Source organism: Oncorhynchus clarkii, chromosome 2 (genome assembly GCF_045791955.1).
Source record: "Oncorhynchus clarkii lewisi isolate Uvic-CL-2024 chromosome 2, UVic_Ocla_1.0, whole genome shotgun sequence".
NCBI classification, from domain to species: domain Eukaryota; kingdom Metazoa; phylum Chordata; class Actinopteri; order Salmoniformes; family Salmonidae; genus Oncorhynchus; species Oncorhynchus clarkii.
In genome coordinates this window covers 70,788,600-70,811,465 of record NC_092148.1, presented here as the reverse complement: position 1 = coordinate 70,811,465, position 22,866 = coordinate 70,788,600, and the positions used below count along the sequence as shown (strand labels likewise).

At 41.5% G+C, this 22,866-nt stretch overlaps 1 protein-coding gene across 2 annotated transcripts; it reads left to right on the top strand.

Annotated features, from left to right (window-relative positions):
- Positions 1-1,031: 1,031 nt before the first annotated feature.
- Positions 1,032-22,231, top strand: LOC139373160 (ubiquitin-conjugating enzyme E2 H-like). Of its 2 annotated transcripts, XM_071113315.1 has the most exons (7): positions 1,032-1,285; positions 14,039-14,115; positions 14,677-14,751; positions 14,892-14,931; positions 15,095-15,147; positions 18,651-18,779; positions 18,859-22,231. In XM_071113315.1, the coding sequence occupies exons 1-7, from the start codon at positions 1,233-1,235 to the stop codon at positions 18,978-18,980; spliced, it is 549 nt and encodes a 182-aa protein (XP_070969416.1). In that variant the 5' UTR covers positions 1,032-1,232; the 3' UTR covers positions 18,981-22,231. The 2 variants fall into 2 exon arrangements, with proteins under 2 accessions (XP_070969416.1, XP_070969426.1); XM_071113325.1 differs by lacking the exons at positions 1,032-1,285; positions 14,039-14,115 and adding an exon at positions 3,481-3,511.
- Positions 22,232-22,866: the final 635 nt, after the last annotated feature.

Genomic DNA, 22,866 nt, shown 5'->3' with positions numbered 1-22,866 from the left:
CATAAACTTTGAATCAACGATGGTTTACGATTTGACAAGGGTGATCTGCTCTAACGTGCCCAGGAAGTTGGTGAAGATCAACTACAGAAACTTGCAGTGGACTGCAGCAAAGACTGGGCACGTTCGAGCAGATCACTTTTGATAAGCCGTTACCAACTTTGATCACAACCTTTCAAAGTGTGTTGCATTATGGGGATAAAAAATGTCCGACATGTTGACTGCATGAACTTTATAAAAATAATGTGATCAAAGGTCATGAAGTTTTGTCTGCAGTCGACTTCACATTTCTGCAGTTGCTCTTTACCAACTTCATCCTGCAGCAATCACCTGCATTGTGGGAGGCTCTATTGTCAACCAATCAAGGGGGTGTTTTTGTTTGACCCACGTCAACATGATCAAAGACATGACTGAAACAGGAACCAACTTTGCCTCAATTCATGTATACAGTGGATATGTACAAATTAATGTGTTATGAGCCTCTTTCTCCCACCAATTGATTGTACACACATATTTTCAGCTTGAGTGTGTGATATGGGGGTTTGAGACATGTTTATTTCATTATGAAGAACAACTTTTATAAACAATGGCAACACTGTCATGTTGCACTGATTCTTGCTGTTGGAAAACCACATCAGTGTCTGAATTTCGGCTTTCCCAGATGCACTTCCCCCGACTTTTGTCTACAGTTGGTTGCTTCTGCCTTACCATTCAAACAAGGCAGGGAGGCCTGCCTTAATCAACCAATTGGCGCCAGGGGAAACAGTGAGTTAATTGCCTTGTGCAGGGGCAGTTTTACACATGTTTACCTTGTCAATTTGGGGATTCAATCCAGCAATTTTTCAGTTCCTGTCCCAACACTCCTACCCACCAGGCTACCTGCCGTTTTGTCTCTTCCTCTCTGACTGCAAAACGTAGTGTACTGTGATCACATGATTTCTGTTCATGCAGTCCACACATAGGCACAAGTCAGATAATTTATATCCCCATAATGCAACACACTTTGAAAGGCGTAACAAAAGTAATCTGCTCAAACGCGCCCAAAGCTTCAGGACAGGACAGGACAGGACAGAAACGAACTAGGTAGAGAGAGAGCGACATACGTTAGCTACTGTTGAGAGAAAGTGCAGATTTAGATCGATGGACAAACGTGAAAGGGATACGATATATTTGAAATATTGAGCTAGCATCGGATTTAACGTTATTACGTTGACACTTCTCAAAGGAATACAACAATGTCGTCGCCAAGTCCAGGCAAGAGGCGAATGGATACCGACGTGGTAAAACTGTATCCTTTTCTGAACATAAACAACAGACAGGCGAAAAATCTTTGTCGTATTTAACTAGTTAGTGACAGGTCTCTAGCATTGATTGTTTATTGATAAAAGACAACTGACGTGTTGTGTAAGTGAACAATAACTGCTGATGGTTGTTAGATTTTCTGACAAGAAAAGCAGATTTTGTTTTTGTTTTGATCAGGCATCACACGATTCGTTTCAGTTCTGTAAGGTTAACGTTACATTGTTGCCAGATATAGGTTAAATATTTTACCCAACAGTAATATTTGCTAGATATGTGTGATCAAACATTTTTGCATGTTTGCTCAGATCAGAAAATTACAGGTGCCAGTAGGCCTATTGGATGACATTTGGGCAGTTATCAAACAATGTAATTTTGGCTTGCTTAATAGTGAAGCTCTCATCAAAACAGCCCTTGATTGTTTTCTACAGTTAATAATTTATTTTATGCAAAATTAACATAGCTTTATCCTTCAAACGACGATGGCTAGAAAAAACTAAACAACGACGCTGGCCTTGTTGAGCACCATTTTCTGCGAGCTATGATCCGTCATCCGTCCAAATGTAATGGTCTTTCTTTACAATCTAATAATGTTTCCTTGGCTTTATGTCTGGGTATTTAGCTAAGATATCTCGATTTTGTAAATTCATTTTGGTTGACAGTCCAGTCATTGTAACGTTAGCTGATCAATATATAATCGTATCAGTATTGACATTGCACGCGTAGCTAACATAGTCTTGCTTACGAGTCGTTTACATGTCCCCTGTCAAGTTTGCCAGTTCGCTACAGACAGGCCTACTTCTGTTTTCCACCCGTGAGTCATTGGGAAAATATATTAAACAATGGGGAAATGTTTGTGGTAAAAATGTATTCCCATCTTAAAGTAGTAAATATTGTAGTTGCTAACTAGTTATTGTTATATTTTTGCATTTGTGTTTTCCTCCTAAACAAAGCTGTGATGTAGTGATAATTGAATTACTAATATAATCCAAGCTCTCATTAACACTAGTTCTTAAAAACGTGTATTGTAACCTTTTACATCGAGGTATCAGAATGTAGACATTATATTTTATCTCACGTCTAGTTATTTAAGTTTGCCTGAAAGGTTCAGACGGCATGAGTTGAATTGTTTTGTTTTTATGCTCCTGCAGCGTTAGCTAGCTCCTCGATTGGTCAACCTGTTACTACCCGGAAACTGGTAGGGGGCGGGACTATATAAGCAGCTGATCGAGTGACAACAAACCCTGCTTGCACAGGATGCGGGGGCTGGGAATTGACCGAATGTACTAGTTAGTAGCTAGGCCTATCGGTCTTAAAGAGGGGCTCACCTGCGATATGAAATCAATCCAGTGGAAATTAATCAGTATCTATTTGTCTCTGTATATAATCTGCAGAATGGCCCTGTCTAATTTCAAAATATGATATATTTTGGTGTAAAATGCATGCTGTTAAATATTTGACACTATAGGCAATTTTTGGAGAAACCATTCGATTTTGTTGTTAGACGGTTGGTGGTTAAAAAAATATAGTGTCCTAATCTCATGACGTGTGTAAGAGATAGTTTTCTGATTCATGATCACTCTATATGTCAGAATAGGAGCATTTCAATGTAAAAATAAATTAATAGAAGCATGTCCAATTGGGTGCCAAATCAAAGCTAAGAGTCTTATTTTAGAGAAATGAAGGCTACCATTTTCCATCCCACAAATTAGGAATAAGCAAAGGCTTTGATTTCTGGTCAAACAGATGGAAAAGTGGTCTAAGAAAACATCTACCAGAAAAAGTCTTAGAAGGTATTAAGAATACATCAAAACACAATAATGTTGAAGTAAAGACCCCTGCCAACTAATAATCAGCACTTATATTTAGTTAATTATTTGCCTTCTGTTTAAGAAATATTGTCATTCTGTTACCAAAACCCCACATATATTTAAGATACTTTAATTTCTCTCCCTCATGAGGAGGGAATATAATAAAACTTCAGAGGTAACAAGTAAAGGTTTACCTACCAATTAGTTGTTTTAATGATAAGTTTGTTTGTGAATTATTAAGTGATTAAAACTCACTGAAAATCAGTAACAGAATGGCTGCAATTGAATTGGCTACAATGGGAAATCATAGTAGTCACAAACCACAGCTACCTGCTACTGTCCTCTCTTCCACTTAGGTGGTGGGCCGAAGCAGAAAAGAGGGAAGTTGATGGGTCCCCGTCGAGGTAAGAGCAGATTGTCTTGTACAGTGGTTCGTCCTTTAAAAGTTGCAGTGTAAGCTGTGCTGCAGAATTCTATGGCACGTTATTTAAGTGCCAACCACTGGTACCATTAATGCTAGTTTGACCACCAGAGGACATCTTTGAGAAGCATTTGATACCTTTCAATAGTGGCTGTACTAGAGAATTTAAAACCTTTTTTTGTAAGATCATAGTATATGGGACAGATTTTAAGAAATGTTGCTTAATTGATTTGATTATTATGGTGTTTCTACTCCAAGAAAAATTAAAAACCCTCTGGGTTTCCGTTAGGATGGAACGGAAAATATGGTGCTGTACAACGTGATGGTCGGGAGTAGGCTACAGTGCTGGGCTATTTAGCTAAAGAATCCCTGTGTCGTGCGCGGGCACGTGGGAGACTGGGGTTAAATTCCCCAATGGAGAGGAAAGGAGTAGGCTGTCCTTGTAAATAAGAATATGTTCTTAAAATGTCTTAGGGATAGCACCCTTTTATTTATTTTTTATTTCGCCTATATGACATACCCAAATCTAACTGCCTGTAGCTCAGGCCCTGAAGCAAGGTTATGCATATTCTTGGTACCATTTGAAAGGATACACTTTGAAGTTTGTGGAAATGTGAATTGAATGTAGGAGAATATAACACAATAGATCTGGTAGAAGAAAATACAAAGAAAAAACCAACCAGTCTTTTTCTACCACCGTCTTTGAAATGCAAGAGAAAGTTCATAGTTCTAGCCATCACTCTGGTTGTAATTTCCGATAGTGTCAACAAGATGGCAGCAGTGTATGTGCAAAGTTTCAGATGGATAACTTGAAGAATGACTGACCTACAATAATTTTAGTGTGAAGTCCCCAGGTACATTTGGGCAAATCGTGAAGGAGACATTCGCATTCATATTCCATTTTTCTGCAAGAATATCATCAAATCTGTATACTTGGACTTTGATTTAGCTTTCCAAGTATTAGTAGCCATATTATAAATTCAACATTTGCAAACAACCCGTTTCCATAACTTCATAACTCTGAATATTCTTATAATTTTTGTCCAAAATGAAAAGGTATGCGGTTGTACAAGGTTAGTAGCTACATGGTTTCCGATACTCCCGTAAAGCCCAGCTCATTGGCTATCTAGCTAGCTTTGTTTGACCCCAATTGGTGCTTATTTGACAAAGATGCATTCGTTCACCGGCGTGCCATGAAGGCGGCGCTCTCTGACCAAATATGGTATCCTATAGGATATACTACACCCCTAATAATATAGTGAAGTCTTGTTACCTTCTATGATCTCTGAGGAATAGATATGAACGTGATTTGACTCGTTCAAACAACTTTTAGGGTGAGATTTTCACAGATTCCTTTCTTTGGAAATTGAACGAGTGGAAATACAAAATCGATCGTGCATGCTATAGGGATCTTTTTAGGATATGAAAAATGATTCTATCTAATAAAACGACACTTCATGTTATCTCTGGGACCCTTTGGATGATAAATCAGAGCAAGATTTCAGAATGTAAGTACACATTTCAACTTCAGAGGTGAATTTGTCTAACCTATCGCGTTAAAAGTGTTTTGTTGTTAGGAGCTATCCTTAAACAATAGCATATCATTTTTTTCGCAGTAATAGCTAGTGTAAATTGGACAAATTCTTGTTAATATAACTGCATTCAGCTGATATAAGACACATATCCTTAAGAAGTTTTTTTAACTGATTCCATGTGTTATTTCATAGTTGGGAAGTCATAACTATAGTTCTACAATGTAGAAAATAGTCAAATGAAAAGGAAAAACTCTGAAATGAGTAGGTGTGTCCAAACGTTTGAGGCATTCGAGACGATACTACAAAAAAAATACATTGATCATCTCCGCAAGGTTTTAACCGTGGTCGTGGAGCAGGGTGGAACTGCAACTAAAATGTAGTTTAAATAACCATCTGCATTTTGAGTGTCTTTTCTCTAGTTATTTTATTAACGAAAACATAAAGATGTTGATGAAGAAATACTGTACCACTGTTTTGAGTTAGAAATGTAACACTTCAGAGTACTTAAGCATTGAATACATTGCAGGTAGGGTGATGTTCACACCAAAATTAGCCGGGCTATGAAGAGTCTATTGTCCTGATAATTGGGCTACAAGTGTTTGAAAACCTATTTTCAAAATGCAAGATGTTCATCACTACTGTAAATAAAAGCACAGCATCTTGTTTACATCTTGTTTACATTCTTTATTGTAACCACAATGTTACAAATAATTTGTATCTACCTTTCCAATTACTTTTAGAGTTTGGGATTCATTTGATTAATATTATGGTATTTATATTCCAAGTTAAACGAAAAACCCTCTGGGTTTCTGTTAGGAATGGAATGGAAAATATGGCGCTGTACAAAGTGACGGTCGGGAGTAGGCTACACAGTACTGGGCTATTTAGCTAAAGAATCCCTGTGTCATACACAGGATACCGGGGTTCAATTCCCCAACAGGGAGGAAGGAGTAGGCTGTCCTTGTAAATAAGAATTTGTTCTTAACTGACTTGCCTAGACATTTCTACACCATACTTTTTTAGTCTAACCAATACCCAAATGGAGATTCAGTCAAAATAAAAATGTAATTGATTTATCAAGACGAGTCCCCATGCTTGTGTCAGAGCAGCGTGAAACATTGCTAAAACGTTGCTATGATATAATTCTCCCCCTACCCTCCATCTAGGCAAGTCTATTGTCCAGCTACCTGCTACAACCGCGGGAACGTTTCCTTAGTCAGCACCATTATTAGTGCAATGCCCCTTAGTGTTGCTCTGTGCTACCCAGTGTGGCGGAGTGGGGGTCAAACTCCCTCCCTCCTCCGTTCCCCATGGGCTAAGTCTGTCTTCTGTGTGCGGCTCTATGGCCCATCCCGTGCCCCCTGCCCTCTGTGCATTGAGCTTCGTGAGCTTTCAGTAGATACAGCTGGAGAACTGCAAGGCAATCCCATTGTGTACCACTCGGGAGCCATGACCACCATGACCAAAATATATTGTCCTGCTACTAACAGGGTTAATAATATATCTGAGAATATCCAAGGGGCTTTTATATCATTATAAATTAATAATAATAATAATCGCTTTGTTAAAAAAATAACAGTTTTTTGGAGATTTTGTTTTCAAATAACGTAAAATGAGCGAGAACAAGGCCATTCCTGAACATGGGGTGAGACATTATTACTAATTTGTAAATAAAGCCAGTTTGTTACCTAGAATTATTTCTTTCTGTTTTTAGAAGGAGAGAAACCAAAAACTTACAGTCATCTCATGGGTCTCCCAGTCGAGTCCAGCACAGGTATTGAACCAGCATCTGTAGCAACACAGCTTGTACTGCTATGCAGTGTCTTAGACCATTGCGCCACTCAGGTACTGTACAATGTGACCGGTCGGGAGTGGGCTACAGTACTGCAGTAAGAGCAAAATAATCCTAACATTAAAATAATAAAAAAACTTTTATTATAGTTGTGCACTTATCAGTTTCTATTTAGGTTTATGTCGCCCATTCATTGTCAGTTAGAGACACGGTAAGAGCACTGATTATGCTTTTGGATCCATCTCCCCCTTGCGCTGGTCTGGAGCAATGAAATAGTGAACCACAAAATACTAAACCACAAATTACCTCTTAAGTACCGCAGCATAATCGCAAAACCTTTAGTGGAGCAACCGCTGTATATGATGGTAAAACATTCTTATGATGACTATCACATTTGTTGGCACCTTCAATTCTTACACATTTTCTGGTGCCAGGTTTCCTCCAGATGTGATGCTTGGCATTCAGGCAAATTTGTTCAATCTTGTTTCTTATGGTCTGAGAGTCCTTCAGGTGCCTTTTGGCAAACTCCAGGCGGGCTGTCATGTGTCTTTTACTGAGGAGTGGCTTCTGTTTGGCCACTCTACCATAAAGGCCTGGTGGCGTGCTGCAGAGATGGTTCTCCTTTTGGAAGGTTCTTCCATCTCCACAGAGGAACTCTGGAGCTCTGTCAGTGTGACCATCAGGTTCTAGGACACCTCCCTGACCTAGACCCTTCTCCCCTGATTGCTCAGTTTGGCCGGGCGACCAGCTCTAGGAAGAGTCTTGGTGGTTCCAAACTTCTTCCATTCAAGATTGATGGAAGCCACTGTGTTCTTGGGGACCTTCAATGCTGCAGAAAGTTGATGGTACCCTTCCACAGATCAGATTCCACAATCCTGTCTCAGAGCTCTATGGAAATTCCTTCAACCTCATGGCTTGGTTTTTGCTCTGACATGCACTGTAAACTGTGGGACCTTATAGAGACAGGTGTGGGCCTTTCCAAGAATTTACAACAGGTGGACTCCAATCAAGGTGTAGAAATGTCTCAAGGATGATTAATGGAAACAGGATGCACCTGACTATAATTTCGAGTCTCATAGCAAAGGGTCTGAATCAAAGCTGTCATCAAGGCAAAGGGTGGCTACTTTGAAGAATCTCAAATATATTTTTTGGTTACTATATGATTCCATATTTGTTATTTCATAGTTTATGTTTTCATTATTATTCTACAATGTAGAAAATAGTAAAAAAATAAAGAAAAACTCTGGAATGAGTAGGTGTGTCCAAACATTCGATGGTACTGTAAGTATTCACACGTGAGTGTGAATGTCCTTGAGTGGCCCAGCCAGAGCCCGGACTTGAACCCAATCGAACATCTCTGGAGAGACCTGAAAATAGCTGTGCAGTGATGCTCCCCATCCAACCTGACAGAGCTTGAGAGGATCTGCGAAGAAGAATGGGAGAAACTCCCCAAATACAGTTGTGCCAAGCTTGTAGCGTCATAACCAAGAAGACTCGAGGCTGTAATCCCTGCCAAAGGTGCTTCAACAAAGTACTGAGTAAAGGGTCTGAATACTTATGTAAATGTGATATTTATGTTTTATAAATGATAACCTGTTTTTTCTTTGTCTTCTTTGTTATTGTGTGTAGATTGATGAGGGGGAAAAAACATTTATTGAATTTTATAATACGGCTGTAACATAACAATATGTGGAAAAAGTGAAGCGGTCGGAATACTTTCTGAATGCACTGTATACTGTCTGGTTTGAAATCAATGCATGGATATCATGAGTAATTAGCTGCCTTCCCAGGCAGTTCTCTCAAGACAATCATCTCAATTGGATCGGTTGGATAAATAAAGGATGGATTTGGGCTGTATCAACTAAATGAGCAGTGGCCTATTGAGTGGGGCAGGGGTCTGTCTGAGGGGTCTGTCTGGAGATGCAGGAGACTGGCTGATCTAACAGGCAGCTGGGGCTCCCTGAGCTGAGCTTGCTGCCATCGCTGTGATGCCTGGGAGCAGGTTCACACACACACAGCACTTTTGACTGTTGGAAAGGGAGATATACTCTCATCTTGATATTTGAGCATGTTTGTTTTTTGCCATTTGGATATTTCGTGTTTTCTGTGTTTTTGTGTGTCTTCATGCATGTTTATGCACTTGTGGGTGTTCCTGAAGCTTAGCAGCAGGTGGGGTCTGGGTATTGTGGTAAATCCTTCCTTTCTTTTTGCCAAACCAGCATTGTCTGTTGCCTTTATTCAGTCATTAGGACTTGTATGTTAGTCTCTGAGCCCTCAGCTCTCTTATCTGATGAGCCTGGTAGAAAAGCCTGCACACAGTAAATGGAGTGTTTTTAACCCAGCACTAGTGGAGAAATGTGGCATGTCCATGATATCAGTCACCCAGTGTGAGGACTGGCTGGTGTTTACTCCAGGCAGCAGAAGACCTGTGAATGTAGAGTGTGCTCAATGTAGAACATGACTGTGTTTGTCAGGCCCTAGTCTCTTCCTTTGCACCTTCTGGTTATTTCAGTGTTTGCTTATGTCTGTGGGTGCACCACAGGAGGCTGGTGGCACCTTAATTGTGGATGCTGGGCTCATGGAAATGGCTCGAGCAGAATTAGTGGAATGGTATCAAATATCAAACACATTTCCAGGTGTTTCCAGGTGTTTGATGCCATTCCATTTGCTCTGTTTTGGACTTTTATTATGAGCCATCCTCTCAGCATCTTCCTGTGTTGTGTGCACAACAGGTTGGACCCTAGGTCTATTAGGGCAACCCCCTGTGGAAAGACAAGACCGAGATGCACCGTTCCAAACTGCATCATTGTAACCAGGCTTATTTATAGGTCCTGTCTGTTGTAGGTCACAGTCACCGCTGCCTGCCTTGCCTCTGTCCTTTATTCTAGGCCATTGTTCTTTAACCTGGCTTCTAGGGACCACAGGGTGTGCAGGCTTTTGTTTCAGCCCAACACTAACACACCACCTGATTCAACTAATCAGTGGCATCTGCCCTATCCTCTAGGTTAGAATTTCCTAAACCCAATAAAATAAACATTTCCTTTAGACCCACAGACACGCAACCACAACCTAAGTGTTAGTCTAGCTGCAAGTAAAACCCAACTGTGGGTCTTCCTGATTGACATGAAAAGACACCATTTTGGTAAACCTATTTCACCAGGCCCTCTGCTCTGGTTGTTTAACAGACAGGTTATTCCAGGTCTGAGTATGGCTCAGGGTTCATGTTTGCATCTGATTACCATAACAGTGAGGTCAGTAGAAGGTCTGTGGCAGTTAGCTATCAGGTTTATATATACAGTGGCAAGAAAAAGTATGTGAATACCTGGATTTCTGCATAAATTGGTCATAAAATTTTAGCTGATCTTCATCTAGGTCACAACAACAGACAAACACAGTCTACTTATACTAATAACACACAAATAATTATCCGTTTTCATGTCCTTATTGAACACACAGTGTAAACATTCACAGTGCAGGGTGGGAAAAGTATGTGAACCCTTGGATTTAATAATTGGTTGACCCTCCTTTGGCAGCAATAACCTCAACCAAATGTTTTCTGTCGTTGCGGATCAGACCTGCACAGCGGTCAGGAGTAATTTTGGACCATTCCTCTTTACAAAACTGTTTCAGTTCAGCAATATTCTTGGGATTTCTGGTGTGAACTGCTCTCTTGAGGTCATGCCACAGCATCTCAATCGGGTTGAGGTCAGGACTCTGACTGGGCCACTCCAGAAGGCGTATTTTCTTCTGTTGAAGCCATTCTGTTGTTGATTTACTTCTGTGTTTTGGGTTGTTGTCCTGTTGCATCACCCAACTTCTGTTGAGCGTCAATTGGCAGACAGACAGCCTTACATTCTCCTGCAATATGTCTTGATAAACTTGATTTCCTTTTTCCGTCAACGAGAGCAAGCTGTCCAGGCCTTGAGGCAGCAAAGCAGCCCCCAAACCAAGATGCTCTCTCCACCTTACTTTACAGTTGGTATGAGGTTTTGATGTTGGTGTGCTGTACCTTTCTTTCTCCACAAATAGGGATGTGTTCTCCTTCCAAACAACTCAACTGTAGTTTCATCTATCCACAGAATATTTTGCCAGTAGCGCTGTGGAACATTCAGGTAGACTTTTGTAAACTTCCGATGTGCAGCATGTTTTTTTTGGACAGCAGTGGCTTCTTCCGTGGTGTCCTCCTATGAACACCATTCTTGTTTAGTGTTTTACGTATCGTAGACTCATCAGAGATGCTAGCATGTTCCAGAGATTTCTGCAAGTCTTTAGCTGACACTCAAGGATTCTTCTTAACCTCATTGAGCATTCTACGCTGTGCTCTTGCAGTCATCTTTGCAGGATGGCCACTCTTAGGTAGAGTAGCAACAGTGCTGAACTTTCTCCATGTATATACAATTTGCCCTACCCTGGACTGATGAACATCAAGGCTTTTAGAGATACTTTTGTAACCTTTTCCAGCTTTATACAAGTCAATAATTCTTAATCTTAGATCTGAGATCTCTTTTCTGTTCAAGGCATGGTTCACATCAGGTAATGCCTCTTGTGAATAGTAAACTCAACTTTTGTGAGGTTTTTTTATAGGGCAAGGCAGCTCTAATCAACATCTCCAATCTCATCTTGTTAATTGGACTCCAGGTTATGACTTTTGACTCCAATTAGCTTTAAGAGAAGTTATTATCCTAGGGGTTCACATACTTTTTGCAACCTACAATGTGAATGTTTAAATTATGTATTCAATATAGACAATAGAAATACAATATTTTGTGTGTTTTTAGTTTAAGCACACTATGTTTGTCTATTGTTGTGACTTAGATGAAGATCAAATTTAATGACCAATTTAGGCAGAAATCCAGGTAATTCCTAAGGGTTCACACACTTTATCTTGCCACTGTAGAAGTACAGGTGTGAGCGGCAGATTTCAGATCCTAGGGGCAAGTCGGCAGCTGAGGTGAATGTTGGATGAATCCTTTCCTGCTTCAACTTGCTTTTCAGCCTGTTTGAGCTGGATTAGACTTGAGATCCCCACGAGGAGTGTAATGCACATGAGGTAAAATACATCAACCCATTTACAGTACACAACAAGCTAGCATTTTTGCCTTCTAGTGAGCTGGAATAGGCTCTATGACTGCCTTATTGAGAAGGGAAGTTTAGAAGATCGTGTCATGTTTTTCATTGGGAAGGAAGTGACAGGATGATGAAACAGGGAATAGCTGTTGCTACTGGTGTGTGTGTGTGTGTGTGTGTGTGTGTGTGTGTCAGGTGAGAGTAACAGACACACTAAGGTCTGGATTCATGTCACACACTCAACATGTCCCTGGATTCTCCTGCTTGGTCACCAACACATTCTGTAATCATGACACATCCTCCCTACAGTAGCACCTCCCTCCCAACCACCACCGGTGGGCAGTGGAAGAACCCTCTCATGTTGTTTCCAGTCCCCTTGGTCTGAATGACAGATTTCTTCACATGGAAATATCTGGATCATACTGTACTGTGTAGTCACACTGGACAATAGTGGATGCTACACACACACACACAACCATGTGTCAGCCATGTCTCTGATGCTGAAGGGAAACCTTTCTACCCTGATCGTCTCACTATCTTTCTCTCTCTGAGGTTCAGCTGCTGCTGTATGTCAAACGCTCTTCCTCCTCTCCAGCTCCTCCTCTTTCAAATTCTCAGTTTTCCTATTTCTCTTTCTTTCTTTTCTTCTTTCCCATTATTTTCCCTCCCTGAGCCATCTCTTAAACCCAGTGAACTAGAACATTGGCCAACTGAGCTGTAACAATTCATTGGTCTAAACAATACCAGGACACAGGTGTCAGAATGTGGAAGGTCATTCCATCCAAAAGGCTGGAGAGGCTACCTCAAACCCCAGAACCCCAGTGATTGATGCCCAGCATGTAGCATCAGGGCAGGGATCCTCATCAGTCCAGAACCTGGTCTCCCAGAGCCCTAGTTGATGGGACACTGGTCATTTCTTATTGTTTTGGTTCCTATTCTTCCCAGAAGAGAAGCTTATACCTGCAGTTAGTTCTGGGTAGAGTCTGAGGTTGTCGTGGGTGTTAGTTCTGGTTAGGTTATATTTATATTTGGTGTTTCTGATCCACTGGTTGACCTTTTCTTCTGACAGCAGGTCACGCATTTTGCTGCTGGGATTACACACTGCAGTATTTCGCCTAACATACAGGAGTTTGTCAATGTGATTTGTTTGAATTCTTTGGGGTTTGTGTAATTTGAGGGATATGTGTCTCTTATATGGTTGTACATTTGGCAGGTTAGAAAGTGCAGCTTGGTTTCCACCTCATTTTGTGGGCAGTGGCCACATATTCTGTCTACTCTTGAGAGGCAGGTCTGCCTATGGCGACCTCGCTCAATATCATCGCTATTATTCAGGTGTTCTGCCACTGTGTACTCTCTTTTTAGGGACAGATAGCATTCCAGTTTGCTCAGTTTTATGCTTGATTCTTTCCAATGTGTCAAGTAGTTCTCTTTATATATATATATATATATATATATCATTTGGTTGGGTCTAAATTGTGTTGCTGTCCGGGGGTCTGTTTGTGTTTGTGAAAAGAGCCCCATAACCAACTGGCTGAGGGGACTCTTCTCTAGGTTAATCTTGCAGGTTAGGGCTTTTTGATGGAAGGTTTGGGCATCACTTTCCTTTAGGTGGTCGTGGAATTTAACGTCACTTCTGGATTTTGATCATTAGTGAGTATAGTCCTAATTCTGCTCTGCATGCCTTATTTGGGGTTTTGTGTTGTACTCAGAATATTTTTGCAGAATTCTGCATGTAGAGTGTCAATTGGGTATTTGTCCCATTTTGTGAATTCTTGGTTGGTGAGTGGACCCCAGACCTCACAGCTATAGAGGGCAATGGGTTCTATAACTGATTTGGAGTATATTTTTTGCCAGATCTTAATTGGGATGTCAAATGTTGTGTTCCTTTTGATGGCGTAGATGGCCCTTCTTTCTCACTCACTCACTCACTCACACAGACCACTGTCACACTATTTAGTGCACTACTTTGGACTAGTACCATTTCTCCCAACGAATTGTATCTTATTTGTAGCTCATTTAATTTGCTTGTTTACAGACATTTCAATATTTGTTTGTACTGTTTCCCTCTCATTGTTAGTTCATTTTCAGTCGTGTCTTTTCCTTAACAAATGCTCAGCATCGAGAGCAAGCATGAGGTCACCATCCTCAGTGGACTCAACGAATTTGTGGTCAAGTTCTACGGCCCACAAGGAAGTAAGTAGCCTTGAGCCAGAACGGCTCATAGGGCAGGAGTCTCCTGTTTCTGTAGCACGAGGCAGCTTGATGTACAAGTACACCCCCTGGACCGGATCTATTGCAGGGCAATACCCCCATAATGCTGAGGGCCAAGCAGAGATGCATCAGGTCCCATTTTTTATAGTCTTCAGTATCCCGGGGCAGTAGGTAGCCTAGTGGTTAGAGCATTGGGCCAGTAAACGAAAGGTTGCTGGATCGAATCCTGAGCTGACGAGGTACACATCTGTCGTTCTTCCCCTGAACAAGGCACTGTTCCCTGGTAGGCCATCATTGTAAATAAAAATTTGTTCTTAACTGACTTGCCTAGTTAAATAAAGGTTAAATAAAATGAATGACTCAGCTAGGGATTGAACTCACAACCTTCAAATCTCAGGGTGGACACTAACCACACGGCCACTAATATAGTAAGTAAGTGTTTTCATAAACATCCTCACTGCCTAATTGTGTCAATGCAAGATCTGTATGTCTTCCTCCCAGTATGTGCAGGTGTGTGTGTTTCTAATCAAATGTTGTTTTTAGCACCGTATGAAGGAGGTGTATGGAAGGTACGAGTAGACCTACCGGACAAATACCCCTTCAAGTCTCCATCTATAGGTACAGTGTATCAATGCATCGGTCACAACACTCTATGTAATATACAATTAGAAACACAACTGGTGAAAGCATTATAACAGTAACACCTTTTCAAGCCACAGGTTTTCTATGCAGACTGACTGTTATTGTTCTCCTCGCAGGATTCATGAATAAAATCTTTCATCCCAATATTGATGAAGCGTAAGTTCGTTTTAGTAGTTAGCAATTAATGCATGTTGATGTATAGGCCTAGACAATATTATCAATTATCCATGATGTTTGTTTGATGTTAGCCTATATCACAAAATTATTCTCACAATTTTGATCACTTTATTCTTTCTCTCTCATCTCCCCTCTCCTTCAGGTCAGGTACAGTGTGTCTAGATGTCATCAACCAGACATGGACAGCCCTGTACGGTGAGTAACAGTTCCAAAATGTCTACTTGGATATATAATGGACATGGTACCACCTGAGTTTGACAATGTTTGAAACCTACTGAATGGTTTTTTCCATGACATGGGTCATTTTCTCTCATCAAATCTGGACTGTTGACTGTAAGGAGCAGCTGTGACAAGCTGATATAAGAGGGACAGACGGGAAAAACAGGTATAGAATGTCTGTATAAACTTAAGTAGCTCCCAAATGAGCATTATTGTCAAAAATCTTGGTCAACTGAAAGTCATCTGTTCTTTCCACCAGTTGAAGGGTCAACATTTTTAAACGTATATCTTTCCATATATAGACACACCGTATGTGTTTGAATAAAATCAACTATATGCATTTAGCTTGTCTGATGCTTGTCTAAGCACACTGTGTGACAAAATAAGACACAAATGACTCAAAGGGGAGCCAGAGATCAAGATATCCAGAAAAAATGTAATACTTAACCTGACACGACCATCCTCCTCCTTCTGGCTTTCACAGATTCTTCCGTTACTCTCCTGAAGTTGCTGGTAATAGGCTACACGAGGAGTCTGCAACCTTTCTCATGTGGAATGCCAATATATCTCACCATTTCTATCTATATGTGTCAGTTTTGGTTTTCATATGCACATTTGTTTCATGTAATTTATAATAACATCTTCGCATTTCAAAAGGATTGTAACGTGGGTAATCAAAATTCTATCCAAATCTAAATGAAAATAATACAATCCTAAAAAGTAACTTCTATTGCCATTGCCAACTATGTGGAAATAGCCTACATAAAGCTGACAAATAAATATTGCAGCCTGCAGGTAGAAAATATTTGATGAAATCACATTGGCTACGCATGGCCTATCTGCAATGAACCTGAAACATTGTACCAACTATTAACTTGTGCTAGCAAGCTTGAATTGTTCTATAAAAAATTCTGGGCTCTCAGTTTCCCACTACAGTGAATTTAGGACAGACACAGGTAGGCCTATTTTATGACTTTTCCACTGGATCAGAGCATGTCATTTACCACGCCGAGTGGTTATCAAAAGGGAGAGGGCTGGAATTTATTTTCAAATATATTGAGGAACTGTCATTTTTAATGGATGCAAAAACAGACTTTGTTTGCTGTTTGAGGTGAAGAAAACATTACTTTGAGAAGCTCCACAGCTCAAGAGTGTGCAAAGCTTTCATCAAGGCAAATGTTGGCTACTTTGAAGAATTTCAAATATAAACTATATTTTGATTTGTTTAACATTTTGGTTACTACCTGATTCCATATGTGTCATTTCATAGTTGTGATGTCTTCACTATTATTCTAGAAAATTGTAAAAATAAAGAAAAACCCCTGAATGAGTAGGTGTCCAAACTTTTGAGTGGTACTGTATATGCTACTGCTCGACAGCCTATCCACCAAACAATCAACTAGTCGACTAATTGGCGTCAGCCCTAATTGCCAAAGAGAAGTTTGTTCCTATCATTAAAACCTGTACTAACAATTGACCTTTCTGCGGTAATGTGTACTCTGTTTCAACAATTATAAAGACTGTCAGTGGGACATACCAGACGGGGAATAGTATGTTTGTCTTTTAAGCAGGGTCAATAGGTTTCAACATGATCGGAACAGAGCACCCTTTGTGGTTTGAGTTTGTGGCCCGATTTCCTGCTTCAGAGCAGCAGCGCCGACAGAGATGGTAGCCTCGCTTTGAGTTCCTAGGAAACTATGCATTATTTTGTGTTATGTCTTACATTGTTACCCCAGGAAATCTTAGGGTTTATTACATACAGTCAGGAGGAACTATTGGATATAAGCGCACCGTCAACTCACCAGCATTACGACCAGGAATACGACTATCCCGAAGCAGATCCTCTGTTTGGTCCACCACCCAGGACAATGGATCGGATCCCAGCCGGCGACCCAAAACAACGACGCCGCAGAAGGGGCAGACGGAGTGGTCTTCTGGTCAGGCTCCGTAGACGGGCACATTGCGCACCTCTCCCGAGCATTTAACACCCATAGTGCCCTCCAAACTCGTCATTAAGCTCGAGACCCTGGGTCACGACCCCGCCCTGTGCAACTGGGCCCTGGACTTCCTGACGGGCCGCCCCCAGGTGGTGAGGGTAGGTAATAACATCTCCACACCACTGATCCTCAACACTGGGGCCCCACAATGGTGCGTTCTCAGCCCTCTCCTGTAGTCCCTGTTCACCCATGACTGCGTGGCCATGCACACCTCCAACTCAATCATCAAGTTTGCAGACGACACTACAGTTGTAGGCTTGATTACCAACAACAACGAGATGGCCTACAGGGAGGAGGTGAGGGCCCTCGGGTGTGGTGTCAGGAAAACAACCTCTCACTCAACGTCAACAAACAAAGGAGATGATCGTGGACTTCGGGAAACAGCAAAGGGAGCAGCCCCCTATCCACATCGACGGGACATTAGTGGAGAAGGTGGGACGTTTTAAGTTCCTCGGCGTACACATCACGGACAAACTGAAATGGTCCACCCAGCGTGGTGAAGAAGGTGGAGCAGCGCCTCTTCAACCTCATGGGGCTGAAGAAATTTGGTTTGTCACCAAAAACACTCACAAACTTTTACAGATGCACAATCGAGAGCATCCTGTCGGGCTGTATCACCGACCTGGTACGACAACTGCTTCGCCCACAACCGTAAGGATCTCCAGAGGGTAGTGAGGTCTGCACAACGCATCACCAGGGGCAAACTACTGTGAATGAGAGACTGATGAAAAGTGTACAGCCTGCGCTAGAAACAGGGCAGAGCTCATGCCTTTCATGCAACTTTTTTCAAGTCATCATTAGAGTTGCATCATGCAGCCTTGGAATGTATAAAAATCTAAACATATAGCCCAACATTTGTATCACAACTAAAGTTGCATAAATAACTCTAAATTAAGCATATAGAGGAGGATCTATTTCTTTGTTAACGGCTCAACACAGAATAGCCGCATGTGCGCACTCCCTCTGAAATCGTTTGGGGAAAATATCCTTTCTATTTTATTCAGCAGTTGAATTCTTCATACTATAAAATAATGCCATGGAATTCTAAGCAAATCTTATCTGCTGAAATAGCCAGATCAGGGCCTAACGTAAGCACATCTCAGAATGTGCTGTGCTGTTCTGTTATACTGAAATTGGCTGCATTTTCTTCATATCATGTTTCTTTAGACCGGTCTAAAATAAATAATGGGTTCATTGTAATGGTGTAGGCTATATTAAATTGATGTTTTAGACTTTAAAATGTAGATGTTCCTAAGGTCCGCATCAGTGGCTTGTAGGCTATGTGTGGAAGCCAGGAGATGCCAAATGTGTTTAAGTTAATTCACGGTAAATTACAGTGAGACCATTAGTATTTTTGCATGACAATCACCGACTGCCATAGCCCTAGTACAGCTCATTGAGTGTTTACCTTGAGTAGGGTGCACTTTATCACCTCTCCACCTCCATAATGTAAAACTCTGGTCGTCCCTCCTCCCCTTGCAGACCTGACCAACATCTTTGAGGCGTTCCTGCCCCAGCTGCTGGCCTACCCCAACCCCATCGATCCTCTCAACGGAGACGCTGCTGCCATGTACCTGCACCGACCAGAGGACTACAAACACAAGATCAAAGGTGAGACACACACACACACACACACACACACCAGATGTCCCATCTGACTCCCTCTCTCTCTTCCTTCTCTCTGTTCCAGAGTATCTCCAGAAGTATGCGACAGAGGAGGCTCTAAAGGAGCAGGAGGAGGGAGGCGACTCCTCATCTGAGAGTTCCATGTCAGACTTCTCCGAGGATGAGGCTCAGGACATGGAGTTGTAGTGAAGGGGAGACAACCCCCACTCCCCTCACACACACAGACTATAATTTCCTAAAGAGCAGAAAGACTATTATATACATATAAACATGGCCATTTTTTTATTACTAAACAAGGATTTTTATGAATTATATGTATGAGAAGCGGCGGTGTGAAGTGTTAAAATGTCTCCCTCGTCTAGATATTCTTTATAACTCAGTCATAGTCCCCCTCTACCACCACCTCCACCTTTACCTCCACCACCACAACCACATTATTACCCCCTCTTACCCAGAAAGGAGTGCAGCATTCCCAGGATCCTAAATTCCCTCTGCTGTGGTCTGGGTCGTATTCTCATCGACCGTTGACCCACTATCCGCGGGGTAGGCAGAAAGCGGATTTTTCAGTTTTTCAGGGATACAATATTTTCAACATAACTTCCGTTTCCCCTTAAAAACGGATGTGGGGACTCAGCTCATGCGCCTGCTACATTAGGTTACCTTTGACCCAACCCTGATAGAACTGATGGGTTGAGACCAGAGAGCAGTTGCACCATGGGAAGACAAGAGTGTCAGACTGTCATTGTCATGACGGAGACAGGGATGGAATGTTTATACTCAGTAACCCGGCCACCCCCCACTCTAGTTTGATTTTTAATTCTCAGAATTGTTCTATATTTGATTAAGTGTGTGAATCACTGTTTTGACAGGCACAGCTTTTTACCCTCCCCTTGCTCTCAGAGAAGCTCTCTGGCTCTAGTGCACGGCCCACTGTTTCTGGAGTCATTACCACAATAAGGAATCGCACTTTGAGATCCAATTTCACTTGTTGACTTTCTACATTTTGGGGGTTGGAAGCTACCATCAGGACCACCACATGATCACTCCTTCCCAAGGATCAGTTAGTGGGTTTCATCCAGACCTATCCAATATGGCTGCCATTGACCTCTCTGTCAGGCCTCACCCCAGACGCCAGTATATCCTACCCAACCACCACACCCTGTTTGTCATAGAAACTGTTCTGTAAACAAGCCTTTTACCCTGTAGTCAGGAGCACCAGCGCACCAACCAAGAGACACCTTATCACACCTCTTCACACCAGAGTTGAAAGGGGTGTTGAACGTGGACTGAACATCATTTATTTTCTCTTTCTTTTTTCTCCTCTCTGCTCAGTGACTCCTTCAGAGGCTTGCTACTTGTTGTTTTCACAAAGGGAGGGTAGGGGTTCTCTGATGTGTCTGTGTGAGAGAGAACCAATCTTATGTTTTCAGACCCAACTGACCCAAATGGAAGCGAACCAGACTACTAGAGCCATAGTAGTTTGTCATCCTCGGTGACAACCCTAACACACAACACAACATGAAACAACACACTGTTGTCGCTCTGGAGGAGAGAACCACAGAGACTAACTACTGTCATTCCAGGAGCTGTCTGTCACTAAACAAACTCACATAATCATGCACCAGTCACTCCTTTTAGCCCTCCTCTTCCTCCTATTTATCCTCTTCATCCTCTTTCTCCTCCTCTTCCTCCTCTCCATTTTAGGAAAGTGTTTGTGATTCTCCAAGCATCCTTTGGTACCTTGTGACATGATACAGAGGTGAAGTTGTGTAGGACATTGAGTTTATATGCTGTAGAAAAAGAGAAAAGACACCTTGTGTGATGGATGGGTTTCTATCTAGATGTCAGCAGTGTCCAGTCGTATCCACACTGAGGGCCAGTATATGGCCAGGTTTCATTCCTGTTTGGATTTCTGCCTTCATAGAAGACTATTATTAGTTGAATCAGGTGTGTTAGTGCTTGGTTGAAACAGAAGCCTGGAGCCATACAACTGGCCCTCTGTAGATAAGACTGGACAGTCCTGATCTAGGGGTTGGGTTGGATTGAGTAGTTGTGTGGGGCAGGGCAGGGCAGGGCTGGGAGGTTGGAAGGCTACCTTGGGACGTGTTGGATGGAATAGGGAGTGACATGAGGTGGGATGGGGAAGGAACAAACCAGGTCCTTATTGCCTGTTGCTTATGTTAAACTATAATATGTGTAGTTTAGGGCTTGTTAGTGTGCTGGGTGGTGAGTCATATTATAATCTATAGTTTTATTTCTTCTATATCAAGCTAGTTTCAAAGCTTATCATCCTGTAAAGGTGAACAGATAAATACATTTTGTTTTAATTTGAGTTGACTTATTTTTTTATCCTGGTTTGAATCTGATCCTCCAAAGACATGTTGCATCCCTGTCTCCTCTCCCTTATGAAAATACCCCCCTCTGTCTGTATTCTCAGTTCAGTGTGCAGGTGGACTCATCTAGCCTGGGTGTCTGGCTGTTTCTGCTGTAGCCAACTCCTTTGTCGTTGTTCTTATGTAAATTTGGTCTAAAGCAGAAATGCAGAAATCACTGTCTGATATCCAGGCTAGATGAGTGCACCTACATATTCAGACTGGCTAGCAGACAGTGTTTTTGGTTTTCAGCCTGTGTGATCACTAACTCAGGAGCAGCACATTGGGAGTGCTCCAGGATTTTTCTCTCTTACTATTGTCATCATTAAGAGGCTACTCATCAACCTACACAGGGTGTCCCATTCCTGCCACAGTAAACTATATGTGCCCAAACCTATCCCAATGTGCCCAATTCTATATCCTAACCTCATCTGTGTGCTTAGTTATATAATATCCTATAGGTCACATTCTGTTTGTTTCATATAGAAATTGGTCATGGTTGTCTGTTCCACACGAGAGAATCTTGTCCATTCTGTACATGACAGATCTATTTATGATTTTCTTAACATTGTGCATCAATTCAATATGCTACTAGTGATGTAAGTGAAAGGTCTAGGTCCTAGAATGAAGGAGCTGGTTGCATATTACTGGTTTAATGACGGGGACTCTTTGCACTAAGCAGATGTCAGAATGCTTCAAAACACTGTCATAACATGTGATAAGACTGTTACAGAAGTGTACTGGCCACTTGTCTTGGGTCAGATGAGAAGGGATGTATCATCCGTATTTCTTTAAGAAAACCAATCTCTTTCATTGGGGACATCCTAGTCATAAACATTAGAATTTAATCACAATTCAGTTAATCCCTTTGTTTTTCTTTTCACAAAATGCAACAACTGTAAAATGTATAATGTTGACAATTAATATTTAACGTATTAGGGTTCAGGATTGAAGTTACAGAAAACATACTGAACCCCCACCTCATCCCTACATTCTGATGCTATTGTTGCTACTTGTCTGTGATTTGTATTTGGCCTCCATTAAACTAAGAACAGGAGAGTCAAAGAGACAGGAAAATTAAATTTATTTGAAATAATATTGCATTGAAAAACATGCACTGTCTGTACTGACAGGGGGAACTGCCTTAGTGTTGAGATGGTTGGAGTTAGAATTGTCATACATTATGATTGTAGGTTTAGCATTATAACTCTGTCTCAATAACATGGGCACCAGACATACACTGTGGTGTATTGTAGTGGTTACCACAGCCATAGTGTGTAACTTCACTACATGACCAAAAGTATGTGGACACCTGCTCGTCAAACATCTCATTCCTAAAATCATGGGCATTAATATGGAGTTGGTCCCCCTTTGCTGTTGTAATAGTTTACACTCTTCTGGGAAGGCTTTCCACTAGATGTTGGAACATTATTACAGGGACTTGTTTCCATTCAGCCACAAAAGCATTTGAGAGGTCTGGTGCTGATGTTGGGAGATTAGGTCTGGCTCGCAGTCAGTGTTCCAATTCATCCCTGTGCAGGCCGGTCAAGTTCTTTTACACCGATATCGACAAACCATTTCTGTATGCACCTCTTTTTGTGCACTGGAGCATTGTCATGCTGAAACAGGAAAGGGCCTTCCCCAAACTGTTGCCACAAAGTTGGAAGCACAGAATTGTCTAGAATGCTATTGTATGCTGA